The sequence below is a fragment of the Schistocerca nitens genome, chromosome 1 (assembly GCF_023898315.1).
Source record: "Schistocerca nitens isolate TAMUIC-IGC-003100 chromosome 1, iqSchNite1.1, whole genome shotgun sequence".
In the NCBI taxonomy this organism is placed as follows: domain Eukaryota; kingdom Metazoa; phylum Arthropoda; class Insecta; order Orthoptera; family Acrididae; genus Schistocerca; species Schistocerca nitens.
Window position 1 is genome coordinate 475,474,536 of NC_064614.1, and position 16,074 is coordinate 475,490,609.

General features: G+C 39.1%; 1 protein-coding gene across 1 annotated transcript in view; it reads right to left on the reverse strand.

Annotated features, from left to right (window-relative positions):
- Nucleotides 1-3,623: 3,623 nt before the first annotated feature.
- LOC126236079 (uncharacterized) overlaps nucleotides 3,624-16,074 on the reverse strand; it is a 126,893-nt gene continuing 114,442 nt past the window's right edge. The window contains exons 7-8 of the mRNA XM_049945143.1: nucleotides 9,389-9,492; nucleotides 3,624-3,902 (exon numbers count right to left, since the gene is read on the reverse strand). Of these exons, the coding sequence (XP_049801100.1) occupies nucleotides 3,777-3,902; nucleotides 9,389-9,492 (230 nt within the window). The 3' untranslated portion in view covers nucleotides 3,624-3,776. The remainder of the gene's footprint in view (nucleotides 3,903-9,388; nucleotides 9,493-16,074) is intronic.

Genomic DNA, 16,074 nt, shown 5'->3' on the forward strand with positions numbered 1-16,074 from the left:
AACCACAGGTAGGAGATTAAAGTAGACATTCCATGAATCTTCATGAGGCAACAGCATATGGAATAGGCTGGTAAGTAACTACTTGATAAAAAGTAGAGCTAAACTGTTAAGAACTTGTTTGTGTTCAAGGTTGAAATGAATCAGTAGTGAGACTTAACCCTTAACTACTATGGTCATTTACAGGAACACAATTACTATGGATGGGTCTCGCAGACCGCATTTTTATATTTTATATATCAAACCAGAATTTTGCTGAACATATATAGTTTCTGGACTTCCTGTCATTCATTACACTTCTTAGAGGTGGTCTTTGTAGAAATTTGATTTTTTTTAAAATAATGCAGTATTTTAAACACTTAGACAATTGGGCCGGCCGAAGTGGCCGTGCGGTTAAAGGCGCTGCAGTCTGGAACCGCGAGACCGCTATGGTCGCAGGTTCGAATCCTGCCTCGGGCATGGATGTTTGTGATGTCCTTAGGTTAGTTAGGTTTAACTAGTTCTAAGTTCTAGGGGACTAATGACCTCAGCAGTTGAGTCCCATAGTGCTCAGAGCCATTTTGAACTTAGACAATTAAAACAAAGTGAAATGTGGAGTATATTTTTATTTTATGAGTTATGAAAATAACAGCAAATAGTTAGCTCTCTACGCACACACAGATTTTCATTAGAGGGATTATATAACTAATTGGCAATATAACTAGGTGGAAAAATCCAACTTACAATAAATTGTGTGTGAAGTCAACTTTCAGTTTACAACTCATCTTTGCAATGTAGAGCGAATATTTCAGTCCATAAGTCTATGAATGGAGAAACTTTGCCACATTTTACTTCTAAAATTACAAGTAAAAACTAAATATGTGTTATCATGTGCCACGGAATCATACTTTAGTCTATTTCCAACTGCAAACACTTCACGCAGACCTTCCTGGAACACTCCAAACAAATCGGAACACCACACTGTTGACATGGATATCTTGTTTTCCTCTTCAGTCGAGGGGGGCAAAAGGCACACGTTTTTCGATTTTTGAATTCTTCTTTCGGTGTCTGAGGCTCATCTTGTAAGTGAAGTATTCTTCTGATGGTGTCACTCAACTCTCGTAGCAAGCGTCCAATAGAAATTCTACGCTTCATATGAAGTTCAACTAAGTCTCTTGCTAGAGTCTTCATGAAGCTCAGTCTCAACATTACCTCTGCCTTTGAATAAGCATGATGTACCACATAACAATTTACACCGCAAGCAACATCCAGTAATGTGAAGAAAATGTCCAAAGGCCATCTTCTTGTCCGGCAACTTGACGAATAAGCTGCACACCTTGGGTGGAGACAGTCCACTCCACCTTTTGTTGTGTTATAAAACAGGATGATCTCAGGTTTTCCTGATTCAGGAGAATTGTTTTCTGAATGGTGCATAGAAGAGATCAGTATTGCAGCTTTGGACTTCTTGGGCACAAAGGAAACAAGAGTCAAGTCTTTTGTAAAACCGTAAACAGATGTCTTCACACCACGTTTCTTATTAGGTAAGAAGTTCTGTGGGATCTCCTTTTTGTTCTTTTTCAGCACACCAATGTATGTGAGACCTTTTTATGAAAGTTCATTGACTAGTTCTACTGATGAGTACCAGTTGTCACCTGTAACATTTCTCCTTGTGTTTTCAGTGGGTTTCACCAATCAAAGAACAGCCTGTGTGGGAACACTGTGACCTTTCTCATGGCTGGGAAGGGTGTGACCGTTGCTGCCTTTTCCAGAATAAATATATGCAGTGTACAAGTAATTTGTGCGAGAGTCAGTCAAACACTAAATTTTCGGGCCATACTTTGCCGGTTTGTTTGGCATGTACATTCTAAACTTCCATGAAAAGAAACAAGCATTTCATCAACACACACTGTTGCACCCACAGAGTAGCAAAGTTGACTGTTTTCAATGAAACGCTAAAAGATTTGTCAAATTGCTGCTTATTTGTCTATTTTCTTTCTTTCCACCTAATCATCTGGATTGTCAAATCGTAATGCAGACAATAAAAACAGAAATCTTTCTTTGCTAACAGTGCATCTGAAAACATCTCTGCCTGTTCCATCAGTTGCAAACAAGCTGTAAACAGACTCATTCCCCGACTTGAAAATGGCTGAATACAGTAATAGACCAATTAGAGCCTTCAATTCAATCACATCAACATCTTGTACATGGGATAAGCGATCATTAGCATACTCTGCTCTTAGCTTAGACATTTTCAGATTTGTCCATCGAATGATTTCATCTAGAATGTCTGGTGTAAAGAACAGTTTCCATACCTCCAAAACAGCAGGGTTTTCTCCAAGACTTTTCGCCATCTGTCGCAGTCCAGGAAGCTGCAAGATGATGATGTGTTGCCTTGTTCTTACGTTAGCTGGTGGCTGATTTTTTCTCCATCGAAAACATCTATTCTTACTGCTCTGAATTAGTGTTGTGATTGCTAAATATCTCAAAATCAGGGTCATTATCGCTGTCATCAAAGTCTTCATCCGAAGATTCAACGGGGAGATCTTGAACATCCACATATGCCTCACATAACACATGTTGCATAGAAGGCCCAGCTTTCCCCGCCATGGAGAAACAGTAGCATGCAACAAAAACGCGGCACGCAAACACTGTGGTACGTCTGTGAGACCTCTCAAGGCTAATAATTATGAAACAAAGAGCAGCAGCAGTGCAACAATGCTGGCACGTGTAGCTTGACAGCCAATAGGAAGGTACACAGAAGAGTCCATGTGGCTTTGCCGGGGTGTGAGAAATATCTTGACACAAAAATTAGTAGCGGTCTGAGAGATGGTCTATAGTAGTTAAGGGTTAACAATAATCGTTTTTACCAGCTAAAAAACATTGAGGTATTAATTTAATTGTTTGTGTGGTTGGTTGAATACAGACACCCATACAACCCATGACCTTTGATAATGCCATGAAACTTTTCTATTATAAGCTGAGTGTTTTGTATGTATTTGTTGGCTGGCTTATGGTACTGAATGACAGGCCACCCCCTGCAACCTCTGTTACTTTCCCCCTTTTCTAAGTTGAAATAAGTGCCCTATTTCCAGTTCTGAAATGAACTATTCATTCCCTTAAAATGTTCATGTTTTTATAGGTTCTTCATTTTTAGTGTCTGGTAAGAGTGATCATTATAAATTACTCAGCTAGCTGTAAGCCAGTTCAAGTAGGAGTTGATTAATCAAGGCAGCACAAGTAAGAAACTTAGTTGTACCCAAACACTGGAATGCTATTCTAATTCTATTTAGTTCCAGATCATCACTGCTATCCAATAAAGTTTATCCCTGCAGACATTTCAGTCCAGAGGGAGAGATTCATTCCAAATGTTACAATATTATGGCTATAACAGGCAAAGTGGAAACCATATGTTTCATTGTGTTTGTGTTTCATCTTGTGAATAACAGTTTCCACAAAATTAATGTGAAATATGCAGCAGAAATTACTGAAAGTGAATAAGTAGTAATTTTCTACAATTTTCCTGACTCACTTGTTTGATATTTGTGATTATTAGGGATAGGAAGAGTTCGGGAATTCCGTAACACTAATACAATTGGTTATGCAGATAATATTAAGTTATTGTTTTATTGTACATCTTTAAGCACCACCAACATGTTTGGTCACAATATTCAATCACAGAGAGTACAGTAGTAATCGTTTTTATCAGCAATAATATGAATAACAGAAATATTTACAAAATACAATGGAATGAAAATAGTATCACAGAAATAGCAATAACATAATAACATCCAAAATACGCATCAAGTGTTTTGTAGTATCCACATTGCATATGGAGTTACTGCAACAAAGTGGACATCTTCCCCTTCAGAGTGCACTGCAATTCCAGACAGAATACCTTCACATATTAAAGGACTGCCTGCTAGAACCTGTGGATCAAAATATTACTTTGTAACACGTTCTGCTTCAGTTCAAATTTTAGGATTCTGCAAACAGTATATCAATGCAGTTACACTATTTTTAGTTAGTAATCATTACACACATCTCGTGCACATGTGTTGATGCTTATTTATTGTAAGGAACTTATGGTTCGTTGTCAACACAACAGTTCAGTCCCATTTAATGTAACAAATTCTGGTCTTGACTAGTCCTTAAGATAATACATTTAATATGAATAATTTGAATAGAAGTTTACCACTGGCATTATTTTTTATAAGACCTGACACTGTAAAGTGTTAAAACTGATTGCCTAGCTTCACAGGGGAATATAATCTGAAATAGTTAAGACCCATTAAAATATATGGTTCTATTTGTAAGTGGATAAAACTGTCTGGAATTATGCTGATTGAATGGGGGTGTGCCGTTCTTCTGCTTTAACACTTCTACTTTTATGGCATTTGAGACTGTTATAAATTGTGCAACTATTTCTAACACAGTACAAGTGACAGGAGCTAAATTTCAGAATGAATTAATCAATTGCAAGTATTTTGGAATACAGTGTGTGGATACGTGAGTTGAAATGTAGGCCCAATTTCAGGTAAAGCAAAAGGCAATGTGTTGGTAGAAAACAGGAATCTGCAGTTTGTTTAAAGAAGATATTCAATGTAAAATTCTTATACAGCTTATACTTGCATACTGACAATTTGTATGGGATCCACTGTGGTCAGTCGAACAAGAGACATCAATTGCACAAAAAGAAAGAAATGGACACTCTTGTGTGACTGTTAAGAAAGTGTAATCATTTTATGACACATATTGTAATTGGACAGATAAAAAACTACTCACCAAGTGGCAACAGGAGAACACACACATAAAACAAGGTTATACTTATGCAGGCTTTCAGAGCCAATGGCTCCTTCCAGCAGAAGGACTGAGGGGAAGGAAGAGGGGTGAAGGAAAAGGGCTGCAGAGGTTTAGGAAAAGGTGGTAGATTTCAGAAAACCAGAACTGCGGATCAGGGTAGTGTTACCGACAGGATGAGAAGGAAAGACTCCTTTTTCACATTGAAGACCAGTATAATACTGAGTGACAAGTAGTGTGCTCTGAAGTTGTTTTTTGGAGAGATCAGCAGTACCAGTATTGGATGTGATGGCCAAGGAAATCTGCTTTTGAACTAGGCTGGTGTGGTAATTATGAAGACTGAGGTGAGAATGGTGGTGTATTGCTGAACAAATACAATTGCAATGAATGAGAAGACTGTATGGGAGGGAACATTTGACATGGAAAGGAAGGCAACTGTCAAAATGTAAGTACTGCTGAATATTAGTAGGTTTAATGTGGACAGAAATGTGTAGCTGGCTTTCAGTGAGGACGAGATTAACATCAAGGAAAGTGACATGGGATTCAGAATAGAACCATATGAAACTTAATTAGGTGAAGGTATTTAAAGATTTCAGAAATTTAAACAGGTCAGCTTCACCATGAATCCATATGGCAAAGATGTCATCAATGTATCCAAACCAAACCAGTTGCTGAAGGCTTATGGATGCCAGGAAAGCTCTTTCAAGTGACCCACGAAAAGGTTGGCACAGGAAAGAGTCTTTCCTTCTCATCCTTTCTGGTAGGTCTCCTCTGACCCACAGTTCTGGGTGACTTGACCAAAATCTGTCCAGTTTCCTAAACTTCTCCAGTTCTTTTCCTTCACTCCTCTTCTTTCCCCTTCAACCCTTCTGCTGGAAGAAGGAGCCACTGGCTCCAAAACTTGCATAAGTATAACCTTCTTTTATGTGTGTGTTCCGTCACCACTTGGCAAATAGTTTTTTTTAAATTTTATTTGTACAGTTACATTATATTGGCTACAGAGTGCAATAACTCCTAACTAGCACATAATCAAAGAAAAATATATTACATTTCACATGATCTTGCTTAGAAAACCTCAAGAACTTGTTTCCAGAGCAGATCCATCCACAGCAAATTCAGGTGAAATGCCTTCTCTGAAGATGACAGATGCAGTGAGTATTGAGATTTGTCTTGTGTTTGAAATGGGAATGAAGTCTAATGCTTCTTGACAGAGCATAAGGGAATGATGTGGGAGACATGCACAGCCGTACTAGGCAAGGTCCTAATGGAGGTGGTTTGCTGTTGCCTTCCTCCAACAATGGGGATGAATGATAATGATGAAGACGACACAACAGCACCCAGTCATCTCGGGGCAGGTGAAAATCCCTGACCCCGCCAGGAATCGAACTGGGGACGCCATGCTTGGGAAGCGAGAATGCTACTGCGAGTCCACGAGCTGTGGACCTTATGTTGGAAGATTAGAAAAGTATTGTAAGTCTGATTCAGTTTTAGAAAGGATCTATTTTGGGATTTGCTAACTGCCAGACATTTAATTTACAGTATTAGGGAGCTTTAGTGATACAGCAAAGAAGATATCTAAAATTTCCTGGCAGATTAAAACTGTGTGCAGGAGTGGGACACAGATTTGTGACCTTTCATTTCATGTGCAGTGCTCTTATTAGTCAAAACAGTGCACACTCCACAGCGGAGAGAGATATTCAGTCAGGAAAAGTTTTTATCCTATGAATTACTGTATGCAACATGGCATGCACCAAAATAAATGTATCAATATTTTACCAACAGCAGTATTAACTACATTCCATACAGCCTTAGGAAGTTTATTTATGCCACAGAGGAATGTCTGTGTAGTTCTCATTTTAAAAGAAAAAAAGCAGTCCATTTCCGTGATCACTAGATTCAGATTTATTTTAAACATCTTAGCATGAGCCTGCAGAAAGGTGAATAATGTCCTAGGGAGGTGGGGGGGGGGGGGGGGGATGATAAGCTGCTTGTGTGAAAAAATGTAAAAATGGTTTCTTACCAGCACTGCTAATAATGATAATAATAATGCAAGTAGTAATAGGATGTACAGTAATGCAGATAAGCTCCAAGATGAATGGGAGAGGTGTTAATGAGGCCAAGCCAACTGAAGTGATAAGAACTGTCATTATCACCTCCAAATGTCAATAGTTTTTTGACAAAATGATGGGGTAATATAAAGTAAGGCGCCCTTTCCGCTGTGGATGAAAACTATTTCTGAATGATTAGCCAGTGAAGTCTGATAATACACTCTCAACCTGTAAATATTAGTAGAACCATGGGAAGGCAGAAGCAGAATTAAATTACTACCAAAATCAATTTTTTAACTAGGGGTATGATGGAAAGCTGAAAAAAGAAAATACTTTAGGTGCTAATGAATTAGTCATTGCTAACAGCAACGCAGGAAAGTTATCAGACTCTACAGGATTTAAATTAAAATTCTGTATGGTCCAGAACTATCTGTGTGCTAGTCAACAAAGACTGAACATCAATTTATTTATTTCAATAATGAAAATAAAACCTCTTTTGTAAGTGATGAGATTCAAATGACTGACCGTAATCCTACTACATACAATAGTTTCATGGCATACTTCATATATGAGTCTACCTTTGAATCAGATCAATCTAAAAATTTTACATTAAAAGTGAAGAAAAGAATATTGAAAGTGTTCCATCTCTAGGAACAGTTGCTACAGTCACATATCTACATCTAATACTTACCCCACAAGCCACGTATTGTGTCCGATGGAGGGTGCCTTGTACCACTACTACCGTAGTCATTTCCTTTCCTGTTCCATTCACAAACAGAGTGAGTGGAACAAGACTATATGTATGCCTTCTGCAGGCCCTAATTTTTCTTATCTTATCTTCATGGTTCTTATGCAAAATGTATGTTGGCAGCAGCAGAATGATTCTGCAGTCAGCTTTAAATGCTGGATCTCTCGATGTTTTCAATAGTGTTTCATGAAAAGAACATTGTCTTCCCACCAGAGATTTCCATCCGAGTTAACAAACCATCTATGTGTTACTCACATGTTGATCAAACCTTCTGGTAACAAATCTAGTAGCATGCCTCTGAATTCCTTTGATGCCTTCCTGCAAACCCTACGAGTTGGGATCCAAAACACTTGAACAGTGCTCAAGAATGGCTCACACTAACAGTCTGTATGTGGTCTGCATTATAGGTGAGCTACACTTTCCTAAAATTCTCCCAATAAACCAAAGTTGACCATTTGTCTTCCTTCCAGCGGGGGTGGCTGAGCGGTTCTAGGCGCTACAGTCTGGAACCGCTGTGGTCGCATGTTCGAATCCCGCCTCAGGCATGGGTGTGTGTGATGTCCTTAGGTTAGTTAGGTTTAAGTAGCTCTAAGTTCTAGGGGACTGATGACCTCAGAAGTTAAGTCCCATAGTGCTCAGAGCCATTTGAATCATTTGTCTTCCTACTACAATCCTTAAGTGACTGTTCCATTTCATATTGCTTTGCAATGTTATTTTGATACTTAATAACTACTAATGCTGTATTTAAACATTACAGGTTTGTTTATCCTACTCATCTGCATTAACTAACATTTTTTGATATTTGGAGCTAGCTGCCATTCATAACACCAACTAGAAATTTTGTGTAAGTAATCTTGTATCATCCTACAGTCACTCAATAATGAACCTTCCCATACACCTCAGTGACATCACTGGACAGTTACAGATTGCTGCTCAACATTTCTATCAGCTCATTTATGTATATAAAGAATAGAATGGTAATATCACACCTCTCTGATGAACATTCACAACACGTACAGCAGTGCTAGATAATTTCAGTGAGTAGTTGGCCATAGAGAGACAAAAATACAGTCATTACCAACTGCTACATAAAACATGTAGTTAGTAAGAGGAATTATGCAAGATTAATACACTTTAATACACTTGTATGCAGCAGTCTGCCTAATACTGAACCAAACTTTCTTTTTGATAAAATCTAAGAAATTAGAAATTATGGACCTCTCCAAATTTAGATAGAACATTATACAGTATAAAAGAAATTCTTAAAGTAAAAAGAACAGGATAGCAAAACTTGTTCTACTTTTTTTCTAAAAGCAAAGTTTAATTTCAACTATAGGAAAAGAAACTAAAAAAAAAAAAAAAACAGTATAATTGACTTCAAGAAATTAAATATGGCATGGAGGTGCACAACATTGGTGTAGAAGCTATTTTCATCTATATTACACTGAATTCCTAGCAACAAACTGTAAAAGATTCTTATGAATAATTACTTAACAGAAAAGCTGAGTCAAGTGGACTGAGGAATGAAGAAAGGAATGTGAAGGTTCAACAAAAGAGACATAAAATAGGACACTACTAGAAAAGGTTTAAAAGAAGTTACATTTGATGATAACAATAAGAGCATAAATCCTCTTGAATAAAAGTTCTCACAATATACAGAGCTTTTAGGAGGCTTCATAAAAATTTATCAGACTTATTATTATTATTATTATTATTATTATTATATTGGTTATCTTTAAAGTAGAAGTTTTTACAGTAAAATGTTTATGTATACAGATACTGGTATATAACACTTTCAGAAGCTCACTCTAGAGCTCACCTGTTCATCACTGTCAGGTGATCTTTCACATTTAACGTGAAAGGTGTGGTTGATCCCTCGTTCTATCTCCACTACCCTGCTACACATTTCAGTGTGAACTGCACCTGTTATAAAAAGAAATCTAGTTATATTTGTCAGCACCTTTTAAATACCATATTTAAAAAAAATCCTTATTAGCAGTTGTATCTACTGATATAAAGAGTCAAAGTCTAACACTTTTAAATATTGACTTCCACTAAGATGAGTAACAGAAAATGATATTTATGTGTGCTGCACCTGTCTTGGTGCCCCAAATAAAACTGCCTTGTTAACATAAACAGATAAATTAGGCTCTAATATAATTGATGGAATCACTTGTGCTGTGGCAGCACACCCGATAGTTTAAGTTTAACAAATTTATAACTGTAGTAGTATTAAGATACTCATGCTAAAGAAGACTGAAAAGTGGGGAAACATGTTTCACAACAGGACTCCAGAAAGACAAAGTTTTAGTGTGATTACAGGCTTTCTTGGCACATTCCAATGATGAAATCTTCTCAGGTGATCAGCTAAGTTGTCACTGCCAATTAGCTGAGCACCCAAAAAATTTCATCAAAGTTTTAGCCGCAAAACGTAATGGAGAGCTTTTTTGATTGCTGGTTTTGTAATTGCATCATTTTAAAAAAATTATGTTTATTAATTTTATATAAATCAAACAATGGCATTTAAAGCAGTGCATAGGATTAGGTACATAGGCCATAACACTAAGTCAGAGGAAACTCGCCATGATGTGTTCAGGTAGTGTCAGAGAATTGAAGGTCACAATGAAGGTGGCAGTCTTCTCAATTTCTCTGTTATTCTTATGTGTCCTTTGTTCCACATCTATTATCCCCTGTGATGCCCATTCTTGTTTCGAGTTCAGCAATGTCGATGTCCATAATATCACGGCATGTGACCACACCTTTACTGGAGTTAAGGGAGTTATGCAATTCAGCTATAACATCATACTTCCACAATTTTTGTGGCTTCCTAAGTAGTTCCACCTGCTTTGCATGGTTAGTCTCGACCAGCAAGGAACCATTTTGCAACTGCTTAATAGACTTTAGTGTATCAGAAAGCCCTTCAAATCCTTTACGGACACTTTTTCAAATGTCCCCTCCTCCCTCTTGATGACTACAATGACATTCTGGTTCATGACTCCTTTAACCCCGCTACTAACAACAAACTAATTGTCAGGAGCAATAGCCTCTGTCATTCTGTTTGGTGAATTGGTGTGAGTATTCACAGGCAGTACACCCTTCCTGCTGGAAGGAGAAGAAGATTTCAAGGTTTCTATCTCGGTCTCACTGAGTAGCTAGGCAAATAAGGGTACACTCAGACAGAGCCCCGCATGCATGAGTAAGCCTTATACGACAGAGTTGCGGCAGATTTCCCAGAGGTTGCCTGCTAACTACTTATTAGACCTCAACAGCCATGCATCTCATTGGCATTCAGCACACCTTGAAATTGAGTTTTTTTTGCAAAATGAATGTTGAACCCCTAAGGGCCTAACGTTGGCATCTGAAGCAGACTTACTTCATCTTTATGCAAGATGATAAAACTTCAAAAGCTTAAAAAAAAAAAAAGGATCGTAGCTGGAAAGCACGAAGAAAAAAAAACATTGTTTCTAATAAAGTAAAAAATGTTTGGTCACATTAACTAGAAAATATCTTTTTCAGTGTGACATGTGTGAACAGCCATTGTAAATGTAAGAGCATGTAAATGCCAAGGAAAACACAATAATGCTCCACTTCTAATTGGTGTGGTGAAATTTCATAATTGTGATTTGGTTTTCATATGAAAGGACTGTCAATTTGTTTTATAAATAAGTTACACTGTTATTGCAACCTAGATTCAAACCCACGACCAATGAACATCATCTTATAATATTCAACAGTCCACTGCTCTACGAACAGAGCTACCAGTGATGTGCAACTAAGAGCGTGTAAGAATAATTTTTACTAACAGTTTAATTTTGTTGACTAACACTGTCCTTGTTTGTAATAGTGGGAAAGCACGTCTTGAAGATAAATTAATGTCAACTTCAAAGTGCAAGACATTTTTAATTAAGCAAGGGAACTTGGGCATCATCATGGTGGCACTTTGCCAGTACAGTGCAACCAATTTTTTTTCACCTTTTCATTTTTTGAAACACACAAAAACAATTTTTCAAGAGTATTTATGGATGTATTTGTACAGTGTGGACCTACACACCATTAGTAAATGTTTTTCCGAAATGTAAATTCTAAAACAAGATATCACTGTGTATTAGCTTTATGGCAGGAGGAGCAGAGATCTAGCCATTGCCGTCACAGACATCACCCGACTCGAATGGAGCATTTTTCATTTCTGTATTTATAATAGAATACTGAAAGTCAAGAGGAAAAAAAGCATGTTATGACCATAAAATGACATAATTAATCATTTAATACATTTCCAGTAAACAGTCAAACACCCTATTACGAGAGTGGAGAATGTGTTGTATGAATAACTCCCACTGCACAGTCCAGAAAAGCTGGTGGTGGAGTGGAGGATCAAGATGGCTTAGGTAGTTAAGCAACCGCTGAAATCAGGCATGTTATTTTCAGCTGCTTGTTGTGCCGCAGGGTGGTCTATTTTGCACTTGGCCACAGTTTGGCGGTGGCCATCCATCCTGGTGGACAGCTGGTTGGTAGTCATACCAATATAAAAAACTGTGCAATGATTGCAGCAGAGCTGGCAAATGACATGGCTGCTTTCACAGGTGGCCTGGTCCCTGATGGGGTAGGATAAACCTGTGTCAGGACTGGAATAGAAAGTGCTGGGTGGGTGGACTGGGCAGATCTTGCACCTGGGTCTTCCATAGGGTTATGATCCTTGTGGCAAGGTGCTGGGATTGGGATTGGAGTAGAGATGGAATACGACGTTGTGCAGTTTGGTTGGGCAATGGAACACCACTTGAGGAGGGGTGGGAAATATCTCAGGTAGGATGTCCCTCATTTCAGGGCATGATGATAGGTAATCAAAGCCCTGGTGAAGGATGTAATTCAGTTGTTCAATTCTGGGGTAGTACTGGGTGACAAAGGAGACACGCCATTGTGGCTGGTTCTTGGGAGCAGTGGGAGGATTGGGGATATGAGGGAAAATGGTAAGGGAGATCTGTTTATGGACTAGGTCTGGTGAGGTGACAGATTTGCAGTGATAAGAACTCCCTTGCTCAGAATGCTGAGGGTCTTACCGAGGCTGTCGCAGATGGGCACCATGCCCCAGACCTAGTCGGCAAACCCATCTCCCATGCCATTTCCCCTCACACCCTCAATCCTCCCACCACCCCCAAGAACCAGCTGCTGTGGAGTGTCCACTTTGTTACCCAGTACTGCTCCGGGCTGCAACAACTGAACTACATCCTTCAGCAGGGCTTTGATTACTTATCATTATGCCCTGAAATGAGGGACATCCTATCCAGGATACTTCCCACCCCTCCTAAAGTAGTGTTCAATCACCCATCCAACCTCCACAACACCCTAGTCCTTAATGGCAGAAAGCTATAATTGTGTGAATCTTTTTGTTATGCCTATCGCAACTCAACATCTCCACTATATGGTGAGCGGCAACGTTCCTTCTCTAATATTGTCAGAGAGTAGTCTGTAATAGAGAGGTTATTTCATTTACGACTAGTATTGCAAATACATACAGTTTGTTATGAAAAATTGAAAGACATTCACGTTACATATGTAAAAAAAAAAACACGAGAATCTGAGAATTAAGCAAATACGACACAGAAAGATATTTAATAAGATATTTTATTTTAAAAAATGAGGTAAGTGAAATTCGGGTTCCTTACAATCCCTGTAGCAGAAATGATCACCTGTTAAAATTGTTGGTCTCAGTACTGAGTGGCAATGTCACCATAGCCACAGCAAACATTATAGTTATAAATAAACTAAATACAGCTAGTCTGGATTTACCTTGCCAGGCAATATATCCACTACTGACAGACTTCAGAAATAAAACTCTCAAGAATTAGGATGTTCAATCTGTAATTCTTCTGAATATGATGGTTTTTCAACAGAAAAAATAAAATGATTGTATGGCATTGCTGACCGGGAGGTCCCATCCAGGCAAGTTAGGCCACCGAGTGCGAGCCTTATTTCAGTCGATACCACATTGGGCAACTCATGTGCTGATGATGTGGATGAAAGGATTATGAGGACAACTCAACACCCAGTCTATGGGAGGAGAAAATTTCCAACCCGGCTGGGAATGTAAACCGGGCCTGCTGCATGGGAGGCATGCACATTACCTTTTATTTTTATTTTTTTTTATCAGGTTTACTTGGTATTTTCATGAAAATGAGACATCATTTAATATCAACTGCAAAAAGAAAATCAACAAATTAGTTCAAGTACAAACTATTATTAAATTCTGAACAGGAAAACTAACCCATTATCGCACCCTTATTGTCAATTTTTTTTTTTTAATACATGTGGAAGAGAAAAACTGACAAAACAAAGCTACAAGGAGGGGACTCAAGCTCAGGGAAGAAACAGGGATCACAGGGGAACTTAACCAACACCCTGATGGTTAAACACAAGAAAAAGCATATTTGCAAAAGGCGTTCAGTATCATGGTAACCGCTGCCATTTCCAATGCGCAGTCATCAGATAATGGTGAAAAACATGGGGATCTGGGTCATTCCCACCTTCAACGACATAGTGAACATAGTAAGCCAAGAGCCAGACAATAATGTTTGTTTTCATCTGAGGAAAAAAAGTATATGTCCGGATGTAGGAAAATGTCATCTGGGAAAGCGATTTCAGGCCCTCGAGTAAGGGAAGCTAATTGACAGCGGACCCAGACCCAGTGACCCCATCCACAAGCAACAAGCCTGTGAAGTAAGGTGTCAGTTTGATGACATTCCTCACACTGATCAGTCGGACAAAGGCCAGTACAAAGAAGTCGATCACCAGTAGGTATCAGACAGTGAATGACCTTATACCAAGTTGAAGCAATCTCCATTGGCAATATAGGAAGACTAAGATGAGACCAGACCATTTTCCAAGATGTTGATGGGGAAGCAAGTTCAACAAAAGAAGGGGAACATGGTGCACCCCAAAGGGGTGATAACATGTTGGTAGTAATATGCGTCATAGAAAGTATATCAGCACCTAGGATACCGATAATTAGAACGTATTCACGAATGTGCCGCAATTTAGGATTAATCCATCCAACATCAACAGGAGGGGTCAGACTGACCGGCCGGAGGCGGGAAAGTAAACGAGAGGTAACTGAATGTGGAGCCCGCATACAGGTTAAATCATTGCGGCAGGTAAATAAGATGGATGTCTTCACTTTGATATCGGAACAACCCAGTCCTCCGAGCTTTTGAGGCCTGGCCACGACTTCATATCAGACACAAAAGATACGGCGGCGCCACAGGAATCGACCAAATAGCTGTTTCAGTCTGTGGGGCATCGTTGCGGGAAGCGGGAAGACCTGTGCAACGTAATATACTTTACTGAAAACATAGGTCTCTAAAACCCGTACCTTGTGAAGGAGGCTAAGGGAACGGCATTCATGTTCAAGGATCACCCCATGAACACGAACTCACGCCATTTAGTGTCGCCACTCTGATCGGATTGCGATCCACTAAGTTCCCTAAGGTTCTATGGTGATTGATGACCATTGCCCAAAGAATGACGACATGATCAAAGCCTCTCAATGGTAGGAACATGCATTTACAATCATTAATGCGATCATCAGTAAGGTGACAAAATGAATCCAAGGTATCCTTAAGCCTCGGTATGACCTCGACATGTCATACTAAAACCATGACGTCATCGGCGTATGCATGGACCGAAAAAATTCCCCCTATATAGTCCAGCCATATAAATTCATGACAAGGCAGCGAAGTATGGGCTCTAAGACCAAGACAAAGAGTGACATGGATAAGGGGCTTCCCTGGGGTAAACCCCGTGGGATCGATATCCAGGGGGTAGGGTGACCATTCACAATCACCAAGACACTGATACCAGTAAGAAGACGAGTTAAGACCTGTCGAGCATCATTATTAAAGCCGACATCGGTGAGAATTCTCATTTAAAAATCATGGCAGACATGGTCAAACACTTTTTGGAAATCAAGAAAAAACAAAGCCCCTGGGATATTAGTGGCAGCCGCCACCGAAATTACATCATGACATTCGAGAACAGAAGTTAATATTATTCGTCCAGGGACACAGCTTTGGTGGGCAGCAATAATGGTATCGAGCAGCTTAGAGAGATGGATATTAATTGATCAAGCGACAATTTTATAATCGAAGTTTAGGAGAGTAATAGGATGGAGGGAATCAATCGCAGGTCGACCTGTGGATTTCCGGAGGAGGACAGGTTTACCTTCCTGAAAAAGAGCAGGAAGCGAGACTTCCCCTATCACTTCATTTACCATTGACGTTAAGGTGTCACCAATGAGTGGCCAAAATTGAACATAAAACTCCATAGGAATACCGTCAAATCCAGTTGACTTGGGGGACTGAGATCCTGTAACAAAACAACATCATATATATCATCCTTTTGAAAGGGACACAGAAAGGCGTCATTTAATTGAGGAGTGATAACACGATGCAGCAAGGATGTAAAGTCGTCGAGAGAGTTTTCAGCCGGGACATGGGTATCATACAGATCAGTAAA